This window comes from Mesocricetus auratus, unplaced genomic scaffold, assembly GCF_017639785.1.
Source record: "Mesocricetus auratus isolate SY011 unplaced genomic scaffold, BCM_Maur_2.0 Super-Scaffold_4256, whole genome shotgun sequence".
Classification (NCBI taxonomy): domain Eukaryota; kingdom Metazoa; phylum Chordata; class Mammalia; order Rodentia; family Cricetidae; genus Mesocricetus; species Mesocricetus auratus.
The window spans coordinates 37,242,161-37,269,971 of record NW_024429182.1 but is presented as its reverse complement, the minus strand read 5'-3'; the positions used below and the strand labels follow the sequence as shown (position 1 = coordinate 37,269,971).

The 27,811-nt window shown below is 46.6% G+C and overlaps 1 protein-coding gene across 1 annotated transcript; it reads left to right on the top strand.

The window, feature by feature from the left end:
* The first annotated feature begins 324 nt into the window (after nt 1–324).
* Klf9 (Kruppel like factor 9) lies at nt 325–27,601 on the top strand. The gene is made up of 2 exons (XM_005063225.3): nt 325–1,753; nt 24,181–27,601. Exons 1-2 carry the CDS (start codon nt 1,249–1,251, stop codon nt 24,408–24,410), a joined length of 735 nt encoding a protein of 244 aa, XP_005063282.3. The 5' UTR covers nt 325–1,248; the 3' UTR covers nt 24,411–27,601.
* Nucleotides 27,602–27,811: the final 210 nt, after the last annotated feature.

Here is a 27,811-nt window from a genome sequence, read left to right as displayed (position 1 = left end):
ATGCTGTCTCTTCAGAGTTTGTCCTTGGACAATGCGGCCTGCCATACTGAGGCTATGTTTAAAATTATAGATTCACACTGCATTTATTGATCACCCCGTCCTCCCACCACCAGCAACACAAAATGTAAAGATCTGTCCGATTTCACCACAGCTCCGCAGGTTTACAAGTGTCGAGCGCTTGCTTTCGGAACGCCCTTCTGATTGGCCGAGGCAATGCCAGTGACATCAACCAACTTACTTTTGATTGGAAGGCTGGTTGCTGGGACTGTAGCGTTTGCAGGAAGTCACTTAACTATTTGAAGGCTGGAAACCCGAAGCTTAAGTTCTGTTTGGCCCCTAGGGATGGGTGTAACCGCCTGGGGGAGATACGTCTCCTTGCCACGCCAGCTGGCACGTGGGCCGGGAGGCGTGGGCGCGCGCGCGGAGCGGGCAGCATCCGCGGGGATGCGCTGCCCTGCTCGGAACAGTTTCCCTTTTAAATGTCAGCGTTCAGGGCTGGAGGGGCAGCACGCGGCGGCGGAACGGAACGGTCGGATTGGCCGTGCGCTGTAGTTCTAGACGCACCTCTCCACCGAAGGGCCCTTCTGACTGGCAGGGGGAGAAAGTAAACAGAGTTGAATCACCCTCCCCACTGGCCAATTGGAGGGGGCCTGGATTGTGACGTGATGGGATTCTGCGAAATTGTTACTGAGCTGGAGAATGCCGGAGCGGCGCGGCGCGGCAGGACCAGGGGCTCGGTGGCCGTCGGCGGACGCGGGAAGAAGTGTCTTGTAGGCGCGGCGCCCCGATCGGCCCCCGCCCCCCGCTTCCGCGTACTCGGCTGATGCCCCAGGGCGGGAGCTCGGCGAGGAGGCGGCCGAGGGCGTGCGTCTGGCTCGCAGTTGCCTGTCCCCGCGACTCGGACGCGTTTGCAGTCGAATAAACTTGCGACCGCCACGTGTGGCATCTCTCCAAGGAGGCGGCTCAGGAGGAGGGCGCGCCCGTCGGGGGATCGCGCGGGGCGCCGGGCAGGGCGGCGGCGACAGCGGCGGAGCCGACCGCGGCTGCTACGTGCGGAGGCGCAGCCGGTTACGTAAAGATGAGGGGCTGAGGTCGCCTCGGCGCTCCCGTGAGTCGCAAGCTCCCGCGCCCCCGCCCCCTCGGCCTCGCCGCACCGCGCTCGTCGTCCGAGGCCAGGGCAGGGCGAGCCGAAGCTCCGCAGCCACCGTCAAGTTTGGCCGCACCGCCCGGGGTGCCGTCGCCCGCACCATGTCCGCGGCCGCCTACATGGACTTCGTGGCTGCCCAGTGTCTGGTTTCCATCTCCAACCGCACCGCGGTGCCGGAGCATGGGGGCGCTCCGGACGCCGATCGACTGCGACTACCTGAGCGCGAGGTGACCAAGGAGCACGGTGACCCGGGGGACACCTGGAAGGATTATTGCACACTGGTCACCATCGCCAAGAGCTTGTTGGACCTGAACAAGTACCGACCCATCCAGACCCCCTCGGTGTGCAGCGACAGTCTGGAGAGTCCCGATGAGGATATAGGATCCGACAGCGACGTGACCACCGAATCTGGGTCGAGTCCTTCCCACAGCCCGGAGGAGAGACAGGATTCTGGCAACACGCCCAGCCCGCTCTCCCTCCTCCACTCTGGAGTGGCTGCGAAGGGGAAACACGCCTCCGAAAAGAGGCACAAGTGCCCCTACAGTGGCTGTGGCAAAGTCTATGGAAAATCCTCCCATCTTAAAGCCCATTACAGAGTGCATACAGGTTAGCGGCGTCGCCTCTCCCCCCCGCTCCGGGCTTGGCTAACCTTTGGCCGGCCACCATTCCTGGGTGCCCAGGACTCCGCACTCGGCCTAGAGGCTGCAAACATTTTTGGAGAAGATGCTGTTTAACTCTTGCACTCTCTCTCTACTTGGCCGCAACCCTTAGGAGCCACCCGGAGCCCCCAAACTGCCGGGTGGAAAGAGTGGCTTGCGTGGCTTGGCGGGGAACGGGTCCGCCCCTCCCTTCCCCGCCCCGCCCCCGAGACTCCGCACCCCGCTGATGCGGGGCCGCCCCACCTGGGGAGACGCTGGCGGCGGGCAGTCAGATGGCGCAGCTTTTATTCCATTTCCCTGGTGGGGTTGCAGCGGAGGGGTCGCGGCATGGGGGAAAGCCACACTCTGTGTGAATCCTTTTAGGGATGACTAAGGACTCATTTTAGCTGGATGGCGGCTGCTTTTCAGGGCTTGCCAAGGTGGTTTTAAATTTGTCCAAGAGTCCCTTGAGAGGTTTAAAATAAAACTGCTTCAGGCTGCCGGGGAGACTGATGAAGGAGTGGTTGGTGGATTAACTTCTTGACTAAGTTAGCCTTCCTAAGGGACGTGATTCAGTGCTGATGTGTTCCCACGTAACTTATTAGGTAGCACGCCTGAACCCTAAATAGAGAAGTGTGGTCCTTCCTGGAATTCAAGGCCTCGGGGTTGAATGTGGGGCGCCTCTGCTAGCTGTAGGCCTAGCAGCACACAGCTACGTGGCTGTAAATCATCTGTGTGGAATGGGCTTTAGGACTGAGGACCTTGGTCAACTGGCTCTGGTTGTTCTAATTAAACATGTACGGGAAACGTTGGAAAGCGTTCACATATGGGCGTGCTGTCTGATCAGCTTGGGAAGGGTCGCTTGTGACTGCTGTTACGGTCAGGCCTGTCCCTTCTGCCCTGAGACAGCATGTTTTAGAAATTGTTGGCATTGTATGGAAAGGCATAGAGGTGTTTTTGGTGTAAAGGTTTGATTTGTAGAAGAAATCCTGAACCTTTGGTTTCAAAATGGTACTCTCGTTGGCGTTTTCGCCTTTGTTTGCCTTTTAAAAAGAGCATGTAACCACCTCCGTTTATTTCCTTTGGAAAGCTGAGTCTGTTGGAGGTGGCTGCCAGCACCCATATAAATCTGAATTACCTAGTGCTAATGAAAAAGCAGGTGTTTTGGGGGGTCCACATCTAGGTTGCCATATGAAACAGCACCTTTGAAAGTTTGAATCTGTAAGGCAGATAGAGACAGGCCTGTACCCTCAGGGAGGGGTGTGACCTTTAGTGGAGGGCTCTGGGAGGCAAAGAGTGGTGTGTTAACTCAGCGTGTTACTCACCACAGCTGTTGGGCGGGCCTGGCCATGTCAGCCTTGTTCCCAGGGTTCAGTGGCTCACACGGACACCCACTGCCACCTTGAGCAAAGGCATTTTCTCCTTCAGGAAGGCTGCCCGGTGGTGTGAGTGGGGAGGCTCGCAGTGCCTCCGCGGCTCAGCAGTAGATAGCCAGCATTCGGGGCCATTTCGGCTGAGTGCTTTTCTCGGGCATTTATAGAAATGGCTGCTCATGTGTACCGGCACGCATGCGGCTCCTTAATTCTCCAGAAGGCACATCAGCTCAGCTGTTTCAGGAGAAGCCTTCACACAGATCACAGTGGACAAGGGAGTGAAGCAAATACTGCAGTATTCTTTTGGTTCTAGTGGTGTGGTGATTGCAGGGGTCTTATGTTTTGGGGGACTGGGAAGAGGAGGGTGGGATGGGGTGAGGGACGCTATGTCCTGCTAGTGTGGACAAGAACTCTAGCCTCCACAGATCCTGCCCAGAGTGTACTCACGAGGAGACACATGGCAGGCTGAGTTTCAGGTGCTTTGGATTCTCAGGCAGCTTCAGGTTGGGTGGGGCAAGGAGATTCCTGGTTTTCTTTCTGCTGGTTCTTAAATCCTGAAGGTGCCTGGAGAAGACAGCCATGATCGTCAGCGTCCCGTGAAAATCTGAAGAGCTGAGTCCCTGCCACACCTCCGTGTTCGGCGGCTTCACTCATTGCCCGGAGAAAACCCCCTTCTTGCTCACTTCCTTATAGGGCCCCTGTTGCCATAAGCCAGCAACTTTGGAAGTTGAAACATTTCAAAAACTGTTTTATTTAATTCAGTGGAGCTCCTTCCATGGTGTCCCGAGGAAGGACACAGTTAGGGTGGCTGAACTAGGCTGGGATTTATTGCTCTATTCCGAGACCCTACACAGATCTTCAAAATTTGGGGTTTGAAAACTGGAGTAGGCTGCTGCAGCATTTGCTTTGCAGATTTGTTTGCTGTGGACGGCACAGAGTTTATAAAAATTTCATTAGTTAGCAGCATCTAAAAATCAGGATTCTGGCATAAGGCCAGATTCCTAGTTCTCTTGGAAAAATCAAAAGATCTGGCAAATAGTGAGTGGGCCGGGACCCTTGCCTAGCAACAATTGGTTGGAACTGCTTTATATTGGGTAGACCTCATTTATTTATTTTTGAGTTTTTGGAGATAGGGTCTTGCTGAAATAGCTAAGCTGGATTTGAATTTGAGATGTTCCTGACCACCTCCGACCCCCACCTCCCTAATGTTGAGGTCACAGGCATGTACACCAGACTTACACTTTCTCCTTGGATGCTCAGTGTTTGGCAGAAGGGACTGGCATAGCATCCATAACAGAAGCCTTCCTCCAATTTTGGAATAGAATGTTTGGTCTCCTTAGGAATGCCTATGCTGGCCAATTCTGACTCAGGTGAAATTTGTACTCAGTGGCTCTTTCACTGTTCTCTGCAGCTTTGGAGTTACCTGTTTGGGAGTCTAGTGTTGTTCTAAGTGTGATGTGGCTGGATGTGGTAGCCCACGCCTTTAATTCAAGCTCTTGGGAGACAGAGGCAGATAGATAAGTTTGAGGTCAGCCTGATTGGCATAACAAGTTACAGGCCAGCCAGGGCTACATAGTGTCACCCTGTCTCAAAACAAACAAATGTGATGTGAGTCATTTACAAGGCTAGGTGCACTCAGTGGCAAAGTGCAAGCTTGCTAAGCTTGTCCAAGGCCCTGGGCTCAGTTCTTAGCATCCAAAGAAAAGCCCAGGGAGTCTGGATTGTAGGGCCAGAGTCAGCTCAGGCTGTGGCACCACACCCTAGACTGAGAGGCCTTAGTGGCTGAAGTGTTGTCACCTGGTCCTTAATCATTTTCTCTTTTTTGGCTTTTCCGAGACAGGGCTTCTCTGTGTAACTTTGGAGCCTGTCCTGGAACTCGCTCTGCAGACTAGGCCAGCCTTGAACTCACAGAGATCAGCCTGCCTCTGCCTCCCAAGTGCTGGGATACCTATGGTGTCTTAACACCGAGAGAATAAGTTATAGAGCTACTTAGGAACTGTGTCCCTTTAGAAGGCCACAAATCATTCGGATACCTAAGATTGTTTCCATCAAAGCCAATTTCTTCCCACCTGGGGATGACATTCACCCACCCACCCCAGTGAGAATGTCTAGATCAACTCTCGAGTGCTCTGTGTGGAGAAATAGCAATGAATTACAGACAAGCACAGGCAGGGCAAGATGCATCTCCCCCCTAGAAGATGGATTCCTGATTTTTTTGGGTTCTTGTAGGTATACTAGTGAATTCCAGACAAGGTGCACTTCTCTTGAGTCCAGGACAGGGTGGCCTTTGGTTAGGTGGCCTAGTTGAAATCTCCCCTTGAGTTGCAGACCCACCATGGTTACTCTTGTTCGTAGTCTGGAAGACTTCTTCAAGGACCAGTTAAATGAAGGAACCCTCCTCCATCTCTTACTTGCCTGTCTCTTTGCCCTAGCATGGACAAAAGCAGGGTGGCCTCCAGAGCTTCTTCGGAAGCTGGCAAGGCTCCCTGCTTCACAGCATGAAATGCAAATGGGGTGCAATTACAAAGCACGTGGGTGTTTCCTTGGTTTCCCTCTCAGAGGAGCATGAGCGCGCCCAGTGTTGGAGGAGGGAGGCACCAGAGGAAACCGGGCCCTCTGGATGGTAGCACCCCATTGCCTTCAGACACAATGCTCTAACAGGAGGCAAGTGGACTCTTAGGACTCCATTCTTGTCACAGTTGTTGATGCTGATCCCAGGAACCAGTCATTCTGCAGTGTCTGTGGGAAACTCCCAAAGTGAACTTCCCAGGGAGAAACATCATAGGACATATTGGGAAAGTGGCTGGCAGCGATCTTCCCTAATAAGTTCATTGAGAGGGAAAGTGGGCAGAGGACTCCCGAGCGCTCTCAGCAACCCCTAAAACCACAGGGCTAGCTCTGCTTGGAACCTGCTTTCAGCCTGGTTTCTGCATGCCTTCCGATCATTAGCATTGTTGGCTTTGAAAAACAACACCCGGGCCTGTTGTGTTTCTCAGTCTGGTTTTTATTTTCTCTCTCTTGCCTTATCTATTCTCAGGGTTGGGGGGAAAGCTTACAGCTAGAAACCTCCCCCACATCACCCTCCCACTCTTCCCTAGTATTTCTTCAGCAAGCCCAGCGCCCACGGAGGAGCGTAAATTAATGCCTAGTAATTGGTACAAAGGCACTTTCTGTTTCTATGCAACACATAGAAAGGCAAAAAGGAGGGGGGCCCACTGATGTTAAAAAGGGAAAGAGTGATCCTTCCAGCAGTGGTCTTGGGTAATCCTGGCTCCCAGGCCGCCCCACTGTTTAAAGTTAGTCACAGGCCTAGGCCTAAACTCAGAGCACTTGGTGGCAGTAGTTGTTGGTCTGAAAAGAATAGACCTTGGAGTTTGGAAATGACCTTGAAAGGTCATCTCATCCATCATTTTGTCTATAAAAGAGCATGTGTCTACCCTCCCGAGATGGGTTTGTTTGGCCAAAGCCTTTGGAGGAAATTGGGAGACTTGGAGGCACATTGCCAGGACACAAAAGGCCTTCACTAGCATGTGACTCTGAGCTTATCCTGGAATCTTCTAGTGCCTGCATTTTTCAGTAGGAAATGTTAAAGCCTGGGCTTGCAGCTAGCATTCTGTGAGTGCTCCATTCTCCCTCCGTTGTGAGTTCCTGAGGTTTTGACTCTATAGTTAACACTGTTTTACTTTTGTTGTTTTAAATCTGTGCCTAAGACACTGCTCATAGGAATTAATTGGGTAAAGGGGCTTGGTGGAGTGGCCCAGCCTCTGTCCTTTTTTTTTTTTTTACCAGACAACTTCAGTACCAGTTTGGTGCCTTGGGGCCAAGTGTGAGTATTTGTCTTGTCTTGGCCTCAAGCTGCCTCCTGCAAGTGTAAGATTAACATTCATATTGAAGAGAACGGGGTCCAAAACATTTCCCACCTAGGGTCTTACTGGACACTCATTTCCACTTGTGTCTAAACACCTGCGTTAGTGAGGTGTGCCTTCGAGTTCCTTTTTTTTCCCCCAGCTGCTCACTCCTCCCAGGTGTACGGGACTTTGGAAGCCTGTGGTGAGAATGAGATTCTCACTTCAGCATCCAAGTCCAGAGCTGCTGGGTCCTTGAGTGAATGAATGTATTTTTCTGGAGTTGGGAGATGGAACCTGAACCCCCTGAGTGCTAGGCAAGCAACTGTTGAGCTATATCCCCAGGCCCCTGGATTTATTTTATTATTTATTATTAGTTGCTGGAGACAGGGTTTCTCTATGTAACCCTGGCTGTCCTGGAACTCACTCTGTAGACCAGACTGGTCGCGAACTAAGGAATTTGCCTGCTTCCTCCTCCAGAGTGCTGGGTTCAAAGGCGTGCACGGCCACCACCCACCCTGAATTTATTTTTAAAATGAGATTGAGAATGATCACTACAATGAACTGGAGAGTGGGATTTATCCCTGACTGACCAGATTGAGTCCTTTGAAAAAGTAAAGACATTATTTAAATATGTTAAAACAAAACCGTGGGAGCTTATACCATACAAAATTAATGGCTTTGAAATGCAGACAGTGCTGTGCTTTGTCTTCAGTGACATTTAGACATGTTTTGGAACCTCCCTCTTTGTGGAGGTGACTGGATGCTTCTGGGAGTCTGTGACAAGTGGGAGCTGCTAGATAGGCATGGGACAAATGGCCCAGAGGCTAGCCTGGGGTGATAGACATTTTGTTTTTCATTTATGTGAAGATGTGTGTCTGCCTGTGGGTATGTATGTGCACTGGAGTTCAGGTACCGCCAGGGGCCAGATGTGTCCAATCCCTCGGAGAGGGAGTTAGTTATACAGATGTTTGTGAGCCACTCCATGTGGGTGCTGGGAACTGAACCAAGGTCCCCTGCAAGAGCAGTAAGTGACTCTTGACTACTGAGTCATTTCTCCAGCCCAGACCCTAGACAATTTAGACTGGAAAGAATTACACAGAGCAGTGTTGCTCAGAAAAAATGGGAAAAGGTGCAGGACTTCACTATCTGCCCTTTCCAGGGGGCCGGCTCTGCTGAGATTTCAGTCAGTGAAGAGGAGGCCCTGGCCCATCAGAGTAATCTCCACCAAGGAGCTAGAAGGTAAGGGGCTTCCAGAAGAGCCTTTACCTTCAGCATGGAGGCAGGGGTATCGCGATTGGCAGCACAGGCCTTCAGCATACTCTCCATGGATCTATCCCTGACTCCCTTACTCATCACAAGGACTTAGGCCAGGCCTTTGTGTCCCTTAACCTCAGGTTTCTCAGTGAGATGGAGTTCCCTAATTACATATTCATGAGGTTATGAGGCCAAGTTCAGGTGAGAAGGCATTAAAAGACTTAGCATGCTAATCTTGTGCTGAGAATTATTACAATTAAAATAAATTCTTTACATATAGATCCCAGAAACCTTTGAGAGTCTTAGAACTTTTTGTTTAAAATTCTAGGTGAACCCAGTAGCATTAGATGATACTGAGTGACACAAAAGAAAGGTGTGTTAAAAGTTGATGGCCATTGTGACTTTTTGAGTGCCATGTTGAGTACGTAGTATGTCAGCTCTTGGGCCAAACAGCAATCCCATGAGATAGAAATATACTGTTTTTCTCATTTAATAGGAGGAATCAGACTAGTTAGTTAACCTGTCCAAGTTGTGCTGGGAATTCCAACTATATTTCTAGGTTTGAAGAGTTGTATTGTGAGGGCTGTGGCCTTAACCCCATGGATTTCTCCCGGTGAGAAGAGGTTCTGTGTTTTTTGTGGCTCGTTTGCGTTTGGTGGCCCTAAACCCATTTTGAGCTTTCTTCTTTGTGTTCCAGCTCTGATGTGAAGATGGTTTTCATGAGCCTTGGTTAGGAAAGTCAACAGAAATACTGACATCGACTGTGTCATCCGAAATTGTCTACTTCCAAATGGAAAAAACCTATTTTGTCATTATTGTTTCAATTCGCTTTTATTTTGTTTGCTTTTTTTTTTTTTTTTTGAGATAAGTTCTGGCTATATAGCTCAGGCCAGACTGAAACTATGTGATCCACGATGTCTTCAAACTCTTGGTCTTCCTGCCTCAGCTTCTAGAATGGAGATTATAGGCCAGTGCCACAATAACTGCAGGGTCTGGGTTTCCATACAGGAGTTGCAAACAAGAAAGTGCATAGACTTGCTTAGTAGAAAACACCAGTCGTGGTGTAATCACAACACTTGCTAGGCTGGGGGCATTAGACTGCCTTGTGTTAGAGGCCAACCTAGGCTATGTAGCAAAGCTTAATTTTTTTTTTTTTTATTATTGAAAACAGAGCTCCTGGTTCAGGCATTGCTGGATCCCAGCATTCAGTGTTTTTCTCTCTGTCCCCTCTCTCTATGGCTTTGCCACCCTGTTGCTGCTCTGGCTTCATTCATGAGCTGTGTCTCTCTGAATGGTGCTAAAATGGCTGCCAAGCAGCACGAGACTCACTTCCTGCCAATTCAGCAAAGCCGCATGCACGGAAAGACTACTTCCCGTTCCTAATGATTCCAGCAAATGACCCAGGCATTTAACCATGGCTGATCTTAAATTGTGTGTCCCTTATGAAAACCATCAGTGTGACCGGACTGGGTTCCATCGCATCCAAGCCTCTCAAGTCTGAAGATTGGGCTCAGCTCCTGAACTACAAGGACTCTGAGGAAGGATTGGTTGCAGGAGGAAACAGGGTGCTCTCTGTTCCTTACAAGAAGAGGGGATACATGCCAGACAAGGCAGATCCAACACCAATGTCCACTTAGCCTGCAAGCAGGATGCACCAAAGAGCAGTGTTTATTTTCTCTGCTCTCTGGAGCTTAGTGGAAAAGATGGGCCATGTGTGAACAGACAGGAAGAACTTTGCAGAGAACAGGTGATTTCAACATGTGTTGCACATGCTCACACACCATCCACAGGCCCTCCTGAGGAGATAAATGGTTAGGATAGTAAGACCAAAAGCTTCACATGAGACAGGTTTATCAGCAGTATTTACACAATCTTCACTCCAGACTGTCCATTTCAGTGCTTGGAGGAGTGAATCATGTGAACATTTACTACCCACGGTGCTAATAGATAAGGTCTGTGTAAAGATGAGCCATTTATGTAGTGGTTCCCATTGAGACCCTAAAATCCTTTCAGTGTGCACAGTACTCAGCAGAAACAGCATGATAAATACAAGAACTACACACACACACACACACACACACACACACACACACACACACACACACACAGAGTGACTTCAATTCCCAGGCTGCCGTATTCCCCTGTAGTTTTATAACACTACAGTTTCAAAGACAATAGCAGAATGAAGCTGGATGTGAAGGGTATGCCTTTAGTCGGAGCACTTGGGAAGGGTTAGGCAGGAGGAATGAATTCTGAGCATCCGAGGCCAGCCAGGGTCACTTGGCCAGCTTCTGTGGGGAACATGGTACTGCGGTTGCTTCATGTTTGGAGAGATCAGACCTATACTTCATAGTCTTTGGTGATAAACACTAAGCCACGGTAATCTGATTTTTTTTTTTTTTGAGGAATTAGTGGTTCAAGCTGTTTCATAGGGACCTGTGTGAAGTTAGACTATGTCACCACAGCCATGCTCTGGTACCAGCACTGATCAGCTGGAGTCAAGTGATGGTAGAACATCAGCTGTCACTTTTAGTCTTTATCTGTTACAGCCTAACTAGCTGGTAGGGTGGGTCCAGCTAATCAGGCCCCAGCCTTATTTCTGCTATTGGAAAGTAACTCTAGCTTAGGAGTTCTTGGCCACTTTTCTATTGAGGGTCAGTAAGTTGTTTGTTTGTTTGTTTTGTTTTTTCGAGACAGGGTTTCTCTGTAGCTTTGGAGGCTGTCCTGGAACTAGCTATTGTAGACCAGGCTGGCCTCAAACTCACAGAGATCCGCCTACCTCTGCCTCCCGAGTGCTGGGATTAAAGGCATGCGCCACCAACGCCCGGCTTGTTTGTTTGTTTTTTAAGAAAGTACTCTGTAGCCCACACTGGTCTCAAACTCAAGCCTCCCAAGTGCTGGAATTATAGAAATGGCTTGTTATTGTATTACACTGTATTGTCTTTCTAGGGTGAAGGTCATTAACAGCTGCTCTAATTTGGGGTCCTTTGCCTTTCTTCCCCCCAGTGATATCTCATGTGGACTAGCCGGCTCACCTGTTGCTCTGGCATGGTGAAGGGTCATCCATGTGACCCTGCAGCTTGGTGGTCTCCACTGTCACACCCACTGTGTGTCCCGGCCTCACTGATACCCTGTGCTGAAGAGGGCGTCTGCACAGCAGCTACAGGAGTGAGACCCTGGGCTCCGTGACACTGCCCTCCTTCAGTGGCATCTAGTCCCTCTCTACCCATTTGGAAGGCAGGAATCCTAGGTCTGCATACAGGAATGACCCACCTGGCCACAGGGGTTCAGCCCCTCAGGTGCCATTAGCAGAGCCTGCCTAGCCTGAGCTTCCACAAGCTTTGCTTGTGTTCTGGAGAGGCCTCAAACACAAGGTGATCCTTCTGCCTCAGCCTCCCAAGTGCCGAAATTACGGAAATGGCTTAAGGCAAGGGCAGCTTTTCTTGAGCACTTCCTGGTCTGTCTGTAAAAGGGAGTGAAGACCTAAGGCGCTCCCTACAGACCTCTAATGTCTGCCCGGATGCTGACTGTTCTTTGAATCCCTGTGCTGATCGCAAGCCTATTGCAGGTTGAAAATAGCATAGAAAGTAGAAAAGATCCATGTAAGCCTCAAATAGAACTTAACTTAGCCCACTATGGACCATAGGACTTCCTTCCTGATTGTGGCTGACTGGGGACTGGAGCTTACTGCTGCCCAGCATCAGCAGAGGGTATCGTGCCCAGGAAAAGATCACATTCCAAGTACAGTCTCTACTGAGGTCTGTTGCTTCTGCATTACAACAAAAATGAACAATCTACGGCATAGATTCTTAAATTCTAGGTAGAGCCATCGTAGGTCAGGACACATATGTACTCCAGGGTCTTAGAAGTGCTCCAGGGAAAGTAAGCTTAGGGTGTATAGCTTTTTATTAACATTAAGACAGAGCTTCATGTAGCCTATGTTAGTCTTTATTCATTAGGCTGCCAATGATGACCTTGAACTCCTGACCCCGCCCCCCTTCCTGCCTCAGCCTCTCTGTTGGAATTTCAGATGTGAGCCTCAGCTCCAGACTTGGTGTTCTACATTTAAAAATGTTACTTTGAAACATAAAGCTGTCAGGATAGCCACTTAATTGCCCTAACAATACATATGGAAAGAAGGACCAGGAAGACAGTAGGCAAAATCCAGCATGAAAGTTTCTCACTATTCAGTTCAAGCCTCAGCTGTTTTATCGCATCTCTTTGTAGTCACAACACTGAAGCAAGCATTTGAATTGGGTTTTAAACTGGTCGTGCACTTCTGTGCTGCGTCTGTGGGCCAATCACCTGCCCCTTGAGCTGGCTGTTTGTGAGACCTGACCGGTTAGAAATCAGTGATCATAGGAACGAAGAGAAGAGAATCCATGTGTCTGAGATCGCTATTGATCATCCGCTTCTTTTTTTTTTTTTTTTTTTTTCGAGACAGGGTTTCTCTGTAGCTTTGGAGGCTGTCCTGGAACTCACTTTATAGACCAGGCTGGGCTCGAACTCACAGATAACCGCCTGCCTCTGCCTCCCGAGTGCTGGGATTAAAGGCGTGAGCCACCAACGCCCGGCGATCATCCGCTTCTTGTTTGACATTGAAGACCCACTCAGCCAGTCATTTTTCACATCTACAGTAGACTGGGCAGGGGTAGGAGTCAGGCTAACCCAAGAACCAGCACATGGAAGCTGGGATCTAGTTTCTGAGGAACCAGCTGTGTGTGTTCGTGGGGCCTTTGGAGCATGGCTAGCAGCTTCCAGCTCTAAATTCTGTGACCGACTTAAATAATGCCCTCGAGTGAAGCGTACCAAGATGCAGACCTTGTTTTTGTGCTTAGAAATATGTTTGAGGTTCCTATTTTGCCTCTGCACCGGCTTTAGGGTTTCTGAGATAAGGCCACAAGATGCAGTTCCTGGTGTGCTAAGTACCTGAAGACCCGGAATCGTGTTCCACACAGATCTATTGAGTGTGGGGGTTATGCAAACAATAGCAAGCAGGTTCACTCCACAGATATCAAGTGGCTGTCATGCGGTATGCCTTGGGACACGCCCACTTCCTTTAAAGAGCCTACAGTGGAGCACAAGCTGTTTTCCTTCCCCCAGATACCCGCAGTATGGGTGGTACCCACAGAGTGAGCACTAATATCTCACATCAAAGGAAAAAAAAAACATGAAAGGCATTAAACCACAAAGGCTGCAGGAGGGAGGTGGAGCAGCTGGTACTGAGATCGGTAACCATGGGGGACAAGATTGTTCCTTCAGAGGCTGCCAGGCATCCTTGCTCATTCGGAACATCCGGTGACGATACTTCCGGCGAGGAGGCAGTCGGTCTTGCTTTTTGAGTTCAGTGTTCATGAAAACGATTAATGTAGGAGAAAATGGGATTCTCTCTGAGAAGTTCCCATACTGTGTTGGGTTGGGTTTGCACACAAGGTAACTGTGTTCTGCCCCTGCAGATGTGCGCCATGGGTGGAGGAAGGTGGCAGTGGACAGCCAGGAAAGTGGGCAGGTCTGTGGAACCCAGTCACATCAACCATCATGAGTGAGGCTGTGTTTCTTGGACTGGCCCTCTGCCTTGCAAGGATGGCAGTAATTGGACAGCCTTGAGGATTTGGGAAATAGCAAGCCACTCAGCAGGAGGGGCTCCTTTTGTTTGTTCTTGTTTAGGGCCGTTGGTAGGTCAGATGGGAGGGGAGGAAAGGAGGCGTGGGAAGTGTGAGACAGCAGCCATATATCCCAGAAGGTTCTCACTTTCTAATGAGTTGTCTCAGTAGCAATCAGTGGCTTCTCCTTTCATGTCTTAAGACACCTAGAGTACCCACTAATTTCTCCATAGGAAGTACACATCTATGCTCCTACAGAACACATTGGTTTGTTTGTTTGGGTGGGTTTTTTTGTTTTGTTTTAGGACAAGGTCTCAACATATAGCCCTGGCTGGCCTGGAGTTCACTGTATAGGTTGCCCTTAGACTCTGAAATCTACCTGGCTTTTTTTTTTTTTTTTTTTTGAGACAGTCTCACTATGTTACTTAAACTGGCCTCAACCTCTATACTCTAGTCTCAGCTACTCAAATGCTGAGTTATAAGCATGTGCCACAACAAACAATCTTGGAATACTGTTTGATAATCTGTGGAATAGTTTAAGCTCAAATGCATCATCATTTTCAGTAAATGTATATGTTCACATAGAAAACTTTTACTTGTTAGTTTTTGAAACAATGTTTTTACATAATTCAGTTGGCCTAGAACTTACTGTGTAAACCAGGCTAGATCTGGATTTGTAAGTCTCCTGTTGTAGCCTACTAAATACTAGGGTTGCAGGTAGTATGTCACCATGCTCTTTTAAATATTAGATATTTGTCTTTATCTGCACATGAGAACACAGGAGTATGGACATGGCTGCTACCTTTCTGCCTCTGCTGACCTCAAGCTCACTAGATCTCACTGTAAAGATGCGCTTGAGTATCTGACCTTCCCGCCTCTATCTCCCAGCGCTGCAGTTACAAGCATGCACCGCCTGCTTTATGTGGTTCTGGAGATCAAACCTTCGGCATGCTAGGAAGGAGTCACTCTACCAAGCCACACCCCACCTCCTTTCTTCTCCCCCCCCCTTTTATTTTGCAGATAGTCTCACTAAGTAGCTCAAACTGGCCTCAAATTCATGGCAATTCTGCCTCAGTATCCCAAATACTGGGATTGTAGATGTGAGCTACCATCCCTGGCTCACTGGTGCCTTGATCAACATGTTTTGATGACTTCATAAAGTTGAATTTCTTTACTTTGCTTATTTATTTTTATTTTTGAGACAAGGTCTCACTGTGCAGTCTAAGCACTAAGCAAGCCTTGAATTTATGACTATCTCCCCCCCAACCCACATCAGCCTTCAGAGTGTTAGGGCTACAGGTGTGCCCCACCATGCCTAGTTATGTAGTATTGCTTATCATTAGTTCCTCTTGTAAATTTCCTTTTTACATCATTGTCCACTTTTATTACATTAGGCTATTATTCTGTATGAGTATGTATGTATGTATGTATGTATGTGTGTGTGTATGTATGTGTTCATGTCTGTGCAAGTGCATGTGTATACACTAGAGTGAAGGCCACAGGTTGACCTCATGTCCTTCTTAGTCAACCTCCACGTTTTAAAATTTTATTCTTTCATACAATACATCCTGACCAGTTTTTCCTCCCTCGTTTAGTTACTTTTGAGGTGGGGTCTCTGCGTATCTTTGGCTGTCCTGGAACTCACTATGTAGACCAGGCTGGCCTTGAACTCACAGAGATCTGCTTGTGTCTTACTGAACCTGGAGTTCACCAGTTCAGCTAGACTACTAAACTTTAGGCTTTCTTGTGTCTTCCTTCCCAATGCTGGAATTACACGTTCATATTGCTATACCCAGCTTTTTTTTTTTTAAAGCATGTGCCAGAGATGGAACTATCTCCCTAGCCCAGGGGTGTGTGTGTGTGTGTGTGTGTGTGTGTGTGTGTGTGTGTGTGTGTGTGTATGTATGCCCTGTGCTGTGCTACTGATGAAACCCAGGGTCTTGCACATACTAGGCAAGTGTTGTCGCTGATCTATATCCCCAGGCATCAGAATATTATTATATATATTTTTAAACTTTTGATATTATAATGTAATTACAACATTTCTCCCTTCTCCTTTTTCCCTTCATGCCCTCCTATATATCCCTCCCTGCTTTCCTTCCAATTCATGGCCTCTTTTTTTTTCACTAATTGCTATTACATGCATATACATATCTGCATGCATATATGTGTATATACATGTATATTCCTAAACAAAACCTGTTTAGTCTGTATAAAGGTACTTCTATATATGTTTTCAGGACTGACCCTTTAACCCTGGAAAACCAATTGATGTGCTCCTCTTGGGGAATACCATCTCTTCCCCTGGCAGCTTTCATTAGTTGCCTATAGTTCTTTGTGTAGAGTCTTGCTAATTATTAAAAGTTTTTTGTAAGTTTTGTGTGAGTGTGTTTTAGGAATTGGCTTCCTGTCAGCATGTTGAGGGTGAAGTATCTTGTTTCTAAATGCTGCATACTACAGGCAAGCTGGCCTTCCACCTTTTAAGTGATTCTTTTGTCTTTACTGCCCATCTTTCTGGGAATGCTGCGAATACAGATGTGCATTGCTGCATCTATCTGTTACTGCTTCTGGAGATCAAACTCTGGTAGCTAGTCTTGCATAGCAAGCATTTTTACTGGCTGAGTCGTCTTGCCAGCCCCCTGCTATTTGATTTGCAGGTGTTCTTAATTGTATTATAGATTTTAATCTTTATTATGTGCTATAATTTCATGAATTCATTACTCAGGTTCTTGTTTCATAACGTTTTATAATGTGTATATAGTTTCATACATATATATTGCCATGTAGAATTTGAGGCAGGGGGCCAGTGAATTTTGAGGTCAGACTAGGCTATGCAGAGAAAGACCCTGTCTCAAAAATAAAAACTAAGAAAAAAATATCCTTAAATTTTGCTTTTGGCTTTAGGTTTAGAAAAGCTTTGGTCCATCATGATTCAAAAACATTGATCTGTACTTTGTTTAGTTTTTACCCTTACAGCCCATTACAATTCCTTTAAGTAAAAAATATAAGATAGGAGTGCAGGTTTAATTTTTTATCTGATGTTCCTGTTATTATGAAAACAATATATATAGTCACTGGCTTGAAATACTCCATTAACATATACAAAATCCCTATAAAGTCTTATGTTCAACCTTGTGCTAAATCATACACTCAATCCCGATGGATTCTTGGGTTTGTTTTCAGTTCTACTCTATTGCTGAGTTGGTGTCTCGAAATCTTAATTATTATGGCTTTAATAATATATTTTATTTTATTTTATTTTATTTTTTTTGGTTTTTCGAGACAGGGTTTCTCTGTACTGTTGTGGAAGCTGTCCTGGAACTCACTTTGTAGACCAGGCTGGCCTCGAACTCACAGAGATCCGCCTGCCTCTGCCTCCCGAGTGCTGGGATTAAAGGCGTGCGCCACCAACGCCCGGCTAATAATATATTTTAATAAGTAGTCTTGCAAGTACTTATTGTTCTGCAGAATTTTCCTGACAAGCCAGGCATATTTATTCTTACAAGTGAACTTCAGAAATTTGTCAAGTTTAAGAAAAAGAAATTTGTATAGTGTGTGTAGATAAGTTTGTGCAGAACCGTGGTGTCCCATCACCGGCGCTCACCTCTGAGCACGTGAGAACTATCCCATCATGTGTTTCCTTTGATTCTTGTGGTACAGTTGGGAAGGTACCGAGCCTTCGTTTTTTAGGTCTATCCTGACTACTCCTGAGCAGCTCATCACAAAGCCTGGCTCCTGCCCTTCAAATTCAGATGGGATCCCCACCCCATGCCCTCCGAGTTCTCTAGACTTTTCAGTTAAAAAGGCTTATCAACTGTAAATCACAGGCTTCATTCACTCTTATTCCTCACCTAACTGCATCCACTCCCCTTTCCTGAATAGAGGTCCTTTGTAATGACAGGGCAAGTGTTCCCTGATGGCTTTGGTTTCAGATGTGTGTTCTTTAAACTTGTTAAATAATTTTCTTTCTGTTTTCCCAAAAGCTTTTATTAGGGAGGAACATTAAGTTTTATCAAGTGTTTTGCATCTATCAAGGTGCGCATCTGTAAGTGCATAACAGTAATGTATTTTCCGATGCCAAATTATCCTTTTTTTTCATAGACTTTTAGTGTGTTTTTTGCTGTCAAAAAAGAGACCTGTTTTTCTTGAAGAAGCAGGCCTGGTTTTATGCACTTGGAGGAAGCTAGGATTCGTGATTGACACTGGTAGAGCTTTGTTCTGGAAAGGAAGCTTCCCTCTTATAGATTCCTTACCAGGTTGGTTGGCTTTGGCCAGAAAGAAGCAGTGAGAGAATTTGATTTTGGATTTGTAACCTTGACGTGACAAGGTTAGACCCCCTTTGAGCCATCTCTGGCTAATGAAGGGAAGGTGAGAAAAGCCAGGGAGACAGAGGGATTGAAGGCCGAGGCCTGTTGGCTGAGAACACAGGGGAGCCTGCGTGGCGGACAGGGCCCCCTGCCTTTCTTCACATACGGAGTCTCAGCTCCGTTCACTTCACTCTTTCCCAGTAAGAATGAACTTTCTTTGCCATCAGCTGTATCAGTTGGCTTCCTGTTGCTGTGACAAAACACCTGAGACATGTCAGTTTTGAGAGGAAAGATTTATCTTGGCTGATGGTCTCAGAGGGTTCTGCCCATGGTTGGTTGCCTGAGTTTCTGTGAGTCTGTAGGGCAGCGCATGGTGGAAGTGTGGGGGGCAGTAGATGTTCACCTCATGGTAGCTGAAAAACTAGGAGAGAAGAATGGCCAAGGTCCCAGTGTGCCCTTCAAGGACTTTCCCATGAGACTCCATTTCCTCCTCTTAATAGATAGTACCTTCAGCTGAGGACCAAGCTCTCTGAGGCGCATTTGAGATCCAGTCCATTAAGACTGACTAATTGTTAGTAACCAGGAAGTTCCTTTCTGAGAAACAATGTGGGCCCTTTGAGAGCGTAACTAACTGGAAGGCCCTCCTTGGTCTGTCTCCTGCCACAGTGGGCCTAGGAGCATTCCAGAGGCCTGGTTGTCTCCACAGAGCAAGTCTGTTGCTCATGTTGTGCCAAGTTTAGTAGCTTTTATGGTCAAGTTTATTTTATACTCTGAAGAGTCTGTCCAACAGGGGTGGTAACTTGTACTGAAAGGGGCAGGGAGTGTGATGTAAATAATGAGAATTCGGCAACTGGGGCTTTTAGTAGCAAGTAGCTCTGCTCCAGGAAGGCAGAGTTTATTGCATTATTGCCTCTGGGTGTGTTTTCCTGAGAAAGCCAGAAACAAACTCCAGCACAAGTCTGCTTTTTCCCCAGGTGAATGGTAACTCTCTCATTAACACTGCAGAGGGGCTTAAGGACCCTCTGGCTGATGCTTGCCTTGCTGTGAGTACCATGCAAAAGGCTGGTCATTGCCCTTTGACCTTAGCGCGAAGCTGAGTGAGCCTGACTTGGTTTCCCCCTTAGAGTGACGTGACAGGTCACAGTTCCTAGGCCTGCTTTCCATTCTGTTCCCTCAACCTCATCCTTCTCTCTGCATAATGATTTTTTCCATCCTCCCTCTCCTCGTTTTCTTTGAGATGGACTTTTGCTATGCAGCACAAGCTTATCTGAGACTCATGGCAAGCCTCCTGCCTCAGCCTCCTGAGAGTCAGGTTTAGAGGTGTGCCCACCATGCCTGGCTTCTGGTTTACACTTTCTTAGGTGCAAACCTTGGATCACTTGGTCAATGACATCTTGTATTCCATAATAGATTCTGTGCACATTTTCACTTTGGTGAAGAGGAGAAAACAGTAAGTAGGTTTCCATACCGAGGCAGGCCTACGCATACACCACGAGCTGATTTTATCGTGTTGTGTTTACATGTCTGTCAAGAGGGTATCACTCTGGAGATGACTATGGAGCCTACCACATCCCAGGGTCCAGTTAGCCATGGATGTGGATTTCATGCCACTTCTCTTGTTCTTAACCATTTGGTCCTGGCTTCTGGCAAGCCAGATCTGGCCTGTGGGGTGTGTAGGTTGCTAAGCCCTGTTGGATGCTTTTCCAAAATACTGATGATTTTTAAAAAAAAACATACTCCATAAAAAGAACCAAGCCTGCTGTTACAGCTGCAGCTCGCTTTTTTAACTGTTTTTGAACTACCAGCTTTGGTGTACATATGAAATGAGTCCGGCAAAGGCTGTTCTTGGCTCTGGCCTTGCTCTGAAGTCTGGATTAGTCACTTTTCTCTGAAACACTCAGGGACGAGGAGGTCCCCCCAAGGACAGTACCTCGGTTATGTGCGATGGGAAGAATCACAAATGGTGATTAGCCATACCGGAAGTGAGTTTTGTGAGAATAAACGCTAAGTGCCCTTGACATCCTCCCTATGTAAGTGTAAGCATGAATAATGTCCCTACAACCGATTTGTGACACTTTCCACTGTGACCCTTCTCTGTAGCCATCTTCTTTTTTCTCTTTGGTTTTTGGAGACAGGGTTTCTTTGTGTAAGAGCCTTGTCTGTGCTGAAATTCACTCTGTTGACCAGGCTAGCCTGGAATGAACAGAGACCCGCCTGCCTCAACCCGAGTACTGGGATTAACTGCGGTACCCAGCAGGCAGCCATCTTCTGAATGAGGGAAGTCCCTTTCTCCCTGGCAGCTCTGCCGACAGACTGGCCCTTGGGAACATTTTTCCCTGGATCCAGACACAGATCATGGGATTAATCCCTCCTTTTCCTGACTCAGTTGACTCATCACTAAGGTGCCAGCTAAGCCATGTGGTCCGCTGCCAAGAAAGCCACTTCACTAACAAGCTCTGGGAAGACAAAAGCTTTGTTTCAGGCTTTCTTGCCGCTTTTCCTGAGCCTTGCAGAGCAGTAGATAGAGGTCACAAGGGTAAATGAAAGAGCTTTTGTCTCTTTTTTGCTTGAAGCTTATTCTATGAATTCTATGCTATATTTTTCCCATTATATAATAATAAGTGTGTGTGTGTGTGTGTGTGTGTGTGTGTGTGTGTGTGTGTGTGTGTGTGTGTTTGAAAGATAGGAGTCACACTATGTAGCCCAGGCTACTATGAACACATAATTCTCCTTCAATATCCTGGATACTGGGATCCCAAGCCCAGCTTGCTTTTTTATTTTCTGTTATTTTACTGACTCATCTATTTATTCATTTGTTTACTTGTTTATAGTTTTTGAGACAATGTTTCTCTGTGTAGCACCGGCTGTCCTGGAACTAGCTCTTGTAGACCAGGCTGGCCTCAAATTCAGAGATCTACCTGCCTCTGCCTCACAAAGTGCTGGAATTAAAGGCATGGACCACCACCATCCAACTGTTATTAAATTTTTAACATACCATTGTTTATAAAAACATTTCCCTATAGATGCCTTTTTGCAGTTGGAAGGACTTTGCTGCAACCTAATTCTAGACTAATTCTGAAGTCTGCTTCTGAGAAGGTTTTGGTCAATATTAGTGGTCTGGAAATAAATACCACCCCCCACACACACACACACCTCCCTGATCCTGAATCTGTGGGTTCCACATCAGTTGACTCAATCAAATACAGATAAGAAATATTCAGGAAAGCCTGGTCTGCACAGTGAGTTCCAGGACACCTTGGGCTATTAAACAGAGAAACCCTGTCTCAAAAAAAAAAATCAGGAAAAATGTGTTTCTACTAAACATGCATTCATCTTTTTCCTTGTTATTAGTTTCTAAACAATGAAATATAGCAACTATTTAAATAAGTAGCCTAGGGATCATTGAAAATATAGAAGATGTACTTATGATCTATGGAAAGTCCTAAGATTGTGGTATCCATGTCGGGGTGATGGTCTTGGAGCCCCCCCCCCACTGGTACTGGGCATTCCATAAATGCTGGGCAAACAGGTAATCCAAAAGTTGCATAGAATATTATTCTTGCCACAAGAAGCTCAATCATAGAGTTGTTACAATCTGGATTTCAACTTGTGCTCCAAGATCTGCCAAAGTTGGTGCAATGCTTTTCATTCAGCAAGAGTTTACAGCCCCTGCCTTTGCTTATTTTGGATTTGCTTTGAGCTGTTCAGTGCAAGCTTTGTGGCTGTCTTTTTTCTTGACCCCCTTGGGAACTCTCTGTGTGACATCTGCTCTCATCTCTGGTTGGCTCCAGCATTTTTGCTGTAAGGATTTAGCCTAAGCTTGCATGTAATTGTGGTTTGCCCAATTGAGTTCCCATAGGAATGACTAGGATGTACAGTGTTAGACCTGGGCTCTGCTTGGAGCATAGAAAACACCACAGGTAGCAGGTATACTTGGCTGGCTGGACTTCATTATTTCTACATCTCATCGGTGCAGGTGAAGAAGGGAGAGAGTGACTTCCGCATGACTCAGAGGCATCGCGCTGGACAGCTCCCAGCCTCTGCAGTGTCTTTCCAGCTTCCAGCAAGCCTGGGACAGGAGTGAGAAAATGATCGATCCTCACACCTACCAAAGGCTTGTCTGGAGAGCTGTGTGGAAACAGGAGCCTGTGTGTCCTATGTGTACAAAGCAGCTGGTTGGGGCTGTGCTTGGAACAGTGTGAAGGGCAGGCAGGTGGTCCCAGAGTAGGGTGATGACGGGTATTTGGAAGAGCAACTGAGGTCTTTGTCTTAACCAGCAGAGTCTGCTTTTGTGCTGGTATGTGCCCTTCTTGGGTGATGACACCGTGCTAGTATCTTGGTGGGTGTGTAAGGGTGGGTATCTCTTAATGCTACCATGAGCATGTCTTCCAGATTGGATTTGACTGCATTCTAAGTGTGGCATGGTTTGGTGTGACTCCAACATTAAGAAAGCAGTCAGAACCAAGAGGGATATAGGAAAAGTGCCAAGTCCTCATGGCCCATGAGCGCAGGATAGCCAATGAGTAGCTGGAAGCCCAGGGCTTGACATCAGGCAGACAGTGAGCTCCTGGCTTCCGAGCAAGTAACTTAACCCTCCAAATCTTCATTTTCTCATCCGTATGATGGCCGTCATGTGGGGGACCCTGTGAGAAGTCAGTGAAACAGTGGGTGGGTAGACCCAGCTCTCTGTCTTCACTTACTGGGAGAAACATGGAGGGACTAGGGTTGCTCAATCTGAGGAAGAGGTGGCCAGTGAAATGGTGCCAACTGGGTGCTGAGACACTGCGACACAGAAGATAGCTTTGCAGGAGGGCACAGTTCACAACAACAGTGCAGCCTATCTTCAAGCAGTGCCAGGCTGCCACCCCAGGTAGTGGCTTCCTGTCATGTCATCACGCTTGCTGGAGGATGCTAGGTGGCTGCAGTCCTGGGGAGGTCTAAGGGAAGTGCCTGTTGTGGGAGGGAAGGTGGCCTCTCAGTTCCTCACTTTCATCTCTACAATGCCAGGAAATAGAGCAAAGGGCTCGGCCTTTGGCCTGATATGAAGATCTCATGAAAGCACCAATTGCATAGGATAAAATTAGAAGGGGTATAAAAAGACTTGTAAGTGAGTGGCCACTGGATACAGGTACCAAACTTATTTGCTTAAAGGGTTCTCAGCAATTTTTCCATGTGGCCTCGCTTGCAAGGGCTGCCAGAAGAAGGAACAACAGACATCCAGTCATCTCTGGAGTCTGGATGCTCATGGAGGTCTCTCTCAGGGTGACTGCTTTCTGTGCTCTCGTGACCCTGCCCTGTTCCCCTTACAAGGACACCAGTCATGGGATGAAAGTCCACCCCCAGTGACCTCATTGAATCCCCATTACCTCTTTAAGGACTGGGTGTAGGGACCAAGCCCCCACCCCCTTCCATGCCAGCATCCTCAGGTGCAAAGCCCTAAACTAACGGGAGCATTTAGGGTGGTGGGATGGTTGAGCAGGGAGCATGTCCATGCAAGTCTGGTGACCTGAATCCAATCTCAGAGCCCCAGTAAAAATGGAAGAAGAGAGCTGACTCCACAACTTGTCCTCTGACCTCCATATGAGTGTCACAACACACGTGCCTATGTACGCACACATACATAATCTTTAAAATTTTTTTGAAAATTTAAAATGCAAGCTGCTTACAGTAGCTAATACGGTGTACACGTGTATTCATTCCATCATGAAGAAAACAACAGTAAAACGTCAGTATACATGAGACAGTCTTTCCTTTGCAGATATTTTTCCATCCATTTTTGGTTGAATCCAGATATGGACCCCGTGGATCAGGGGAACAACTCTACAGCCAGCCACATTCTGAGATGTGTGTATAAGGGGTTAGGATGACCTGAGAGCTTGAGAGAAACATGACAGAACCCATAACTCACGACAAGGGGATTGTGTCATAGGGTTTGTCATCCATAGATGGCCTTCAGAATGTTTTCGACATGGCCTCTCAACAGTGTTCTTTCTTGATTCACTTCTCTTAGGTGAACGGCCCTTTCCCTGCACGTGGCCAGACTGCCTTAAAAAGTTCTCGCGCTCGGATGAGCTCACCCGCCACTACCGGACCCACACTGGCGAAAAGCAGTTCCGCTGTCCTCTGTGTGAGAAGAGATTCATGAGGAGTGACCACCTCACCAAGCACGCCCGGCGTCACACCGAGTTCCACCCCAGCATGATCAAGCGATCGAAAAAGGCTCTTGCCAGCCCCTTGTGAGGTGCTCCCCAGGGCAGCTAGGCAGAGATGGTCCCCGGAAGGACAAAGCTCCCAGGAAACAGACGGACACGTGGAAACCCTCCCCAGCAGAGGCTCGCTGGCCACAGGAGGTCACTGCTCTTTGGTCAGTAGTCTGATACTCTCCCTGTACTGTTTCCAAAAAGCACATGGTAGCCTAAGATCAAAGTCAACATTTGGTCCCCTTGCAGAGGCAACTTGGAACCGTCTCTTGACTGTTGAAGGGGAAGGCAAATCCTTTTGGTATTTTTTTCCCTTTGTTTTGGGGGGCGGTGGGAGGGAGGGGGCAAGGCCAAGACTAGGGGTAGGATTTTGAAGATTCACACTGGTGTACATATGTCTGACTGGTTGAGTTGACCCCTGGCCTCCCACAGTGACTCTGGGTCCTTGATGCTTGTTGACTCTCAGAATTGTTTTCTTCTCTTTAATGTAACGACCAGTGTGCTTCAGTTTGTTTAGTAGAACCACTCTCTCGAATCACTTTAACTTTTGAGATTAAAAAAAAAAACCCTCCATAGCACAGCTGTCTTTTATGCAAGCAAGAGCACACCTACTCCAGCATGATCTGTCATCTGAAGACTTGAAAACGACAACAAAAAAGCTACTTATAGTCAATGGATAAGCAGAGTCCGAATTCACACTAATCAAGACAAACCTTCGAGAGGTCATGATAAGTCTGGAACTTTCAAACCCTGCTTTGTATGAATCGTCCTATCTGAACAGAAACTGCACTTTTATTTTCTGGTACCGAGGGTGAGTAAGGTAAACACATTCTTTGAGGGTAGAAGCAGATGTTCTGTTTGGCACCACGTTATAATCTGCTTATTTTACAGTGTACACGTTTCCCTGAGAACCCACGGCAGCGATGTGAGTGAGGGCAGAATGTATAAAACACATGCTGAGGAGGAGGAGGAGGAGGGGGAGGAAGGTAGTGTTTCAAAGATGCGAAAGTGAACAAACAGTTTTAACTTCATGAATTCGAATTTCCCGGTCCTTTCCGATAACGTTATCTTGTCACACTCATGGCACCAGGACACAGAGCATGAGCATTGGGCTCTGTCCAGGGTTAGTTGATCAATGGGTGCATAACTGTCGCCAGGCATGGAAATGCCTGTTTTCTTTCGGGTTTAATTTTGGGGGGGGTGTTTATTGGTCGCCTTCTTGTGTTCTATGAGACTCCCACTATAAGGTGCAAGAGTTATATCAAAGGAAAGGGAGCTGAAATATGAAAAAAATTTTTAAAAGTTTGCCCTATAAGTAGTATCAAGGGAAGACACCACAATAATTTCAAAGGCAACTCTGCAGAACAGCCCCTGCTGGTGAACACAGGTCAAAGAGACCCACATGAGTGACATCACATCGCCAGCTGTCTGCATCTGGAGCCCTACCACTACTTAGCTTGTTATTTAGGTGTCTACAATGGCCTGAACCACTATATCCATCCTATGCCATTTACTGAAAGCTTAATTTTGGCTTTTACATGGCCAGAAAAACAAACTCGTTTTCCTAGTTAAAAAAAAAAAAACGAAAACAAAACAAAAAACCTCAATTGAGGGGAGTCAGCAGTGATATGGGGAAATGTTTACATTTTTTTTCCTTCAGAAATACCACTTTCTGATGATTTTATCTGGTATTTAAAACAGGGAGCTGTGGTGCACCCTAGTTTAGCCGTGTGCTGCACATGGTGTGTACACCCGGAGTTCTCACCTGCAACGACCTCCACATTTCCCCCAGCACATGCTCACTCCCATCTCAGCATGGGTGCTCCTGCAGCAGGCACGGGGCACAGCTGTCTCCGACTTCCACTACAACAGCCATCACTAGCACAGTGTTTTCTGTTTAACCAATGGAGTTGTATCAGTAGTTCTAGCAAAGAGAACTGCTTTTAACATTAGGGACTGGGAGCAGTCCATGAGCTAAAATGGAAAGTGTTTTCTCACGAGAAAACATGTCAGGAAAAATAAAGAACACTTTCTACCTCTGTTTCAGATTTTTGAAACGCTTATTTTAAACCAAATTTTAATTTCTGTGTCCAAAATAAGTTTTAAGGACATCTGTTCTTCCATATGAAATAGGTTAGGCTGCCTATTTCTTCCTGAGCTCATGGAAAGGCTATGCATAGGGTACTCTGCGCGCTGCCTTTTAGTGAGTGAGGAGTTTGAGGTTGCCTAGCAACTTGCTAACTTGTATAAACTCAGCTTTCCCTCACAAAAAGAAATGAAGGAAAACCAAGTCAGTGAAAGACAATCTTTATTGTTTCAGGAGTAAATCTGTATGTGGCTCTTGTCAAACACTTAGATGGATATAAACGCAGCAACTTGTTAAAAAAAATGCACAATTTACTTCCCGGAAGAGTTGCTATTTGCCTTTTCAAGTTGTTGACAGACACATTTGATATCTCTTCTATGTTCTAGTAACGTAACGTATACACTCAAGGCTTTTTATTCTTTGTGATAAGTCCTGTTTTGCGCCACAGAACAGGAAGCAGCATTCTAATTAGATTTACTACACGGAAATATGGTTCAAATAGGACTACTAGAGTTCATTGAACACTAAAACTATGAAACAATTACTTTTTATATTAAAAAGACCATGGATTTAACATATAAAAATCCAAATGCAGGATAGTAATTTTTGTTTACTTTTTTAACCAAACTGAATTTTTTGAAAGACTATCGCAGGTGTTTAAAAAGAAAGAGAAGCTGTTCTATCTAATACTGTAAGTAGTTGTCATTCATGGAAAATATACTAGTTTTAGAGTTAAGATATCTCCTCTCCTTGGTTAGGGAAGAAGAAAGCCCTTCACCATTGTGGAATGATACCCTGGCTTTAAGCTCCACATCACGCTTCTTATGAGAATTATATTTGGTAGTTACAATTACAGAAACCAATTAGTTTGTCAATTTGCAGATAGATTTATTAGCACAGTACTCATCACTCTGGGTAGATAAAATGTTCTTTCACAGCGGATGAATGGTCTGTAACACTGTAAGATACTGATCTTTACAACTGTTTAATCAGTTTTATTTTTGTACAGTATTAGTGACCTAAGTTATTTTGCTGTCCCGTTTTTGTAAATCAAATGAAATTATAAAAGAGGATTCTGACCGTAGGTATTTTGTACATATGTATATATGTTGTCCAAATAAAAATAATAAATGATAAAGATTAAATTGCTGCTGCCATTCTGTTCTTCTGTGGGGTTACATCTCACTCTGTAGGAAGTCATTTTGTCACTGTGTTCACAGATCCCATGACAAGTGCCAGGGTGACTTAACCCTGGACACCTTTCAGCATGCACCATGTTGGGATCTGCTCTTCACAGACCTGCACGGGGTACATGGAATAGAGGCCACTGGAAACCACTGCATTATGCTGGAGGG

What these genes read in the sequence shown, in the direction of transcription:
- Klf9 (XM_005063225.3), top strand. Translation starts at nt 1,249, where the DNA reads ATGTCCGCGGCCGCCTACATGGACTTCGTGGCTGCCCAGTGTCTGGTT. An exon ending in CCATTACAGAGTGCATACAG is followed by an intron (nt 1,754 to 24,180) that starts GTTAGCGGCGTC and finishes CACTTCTCTTAG; the next exon opens with GTGAACGGCCCTTTCCCTGC.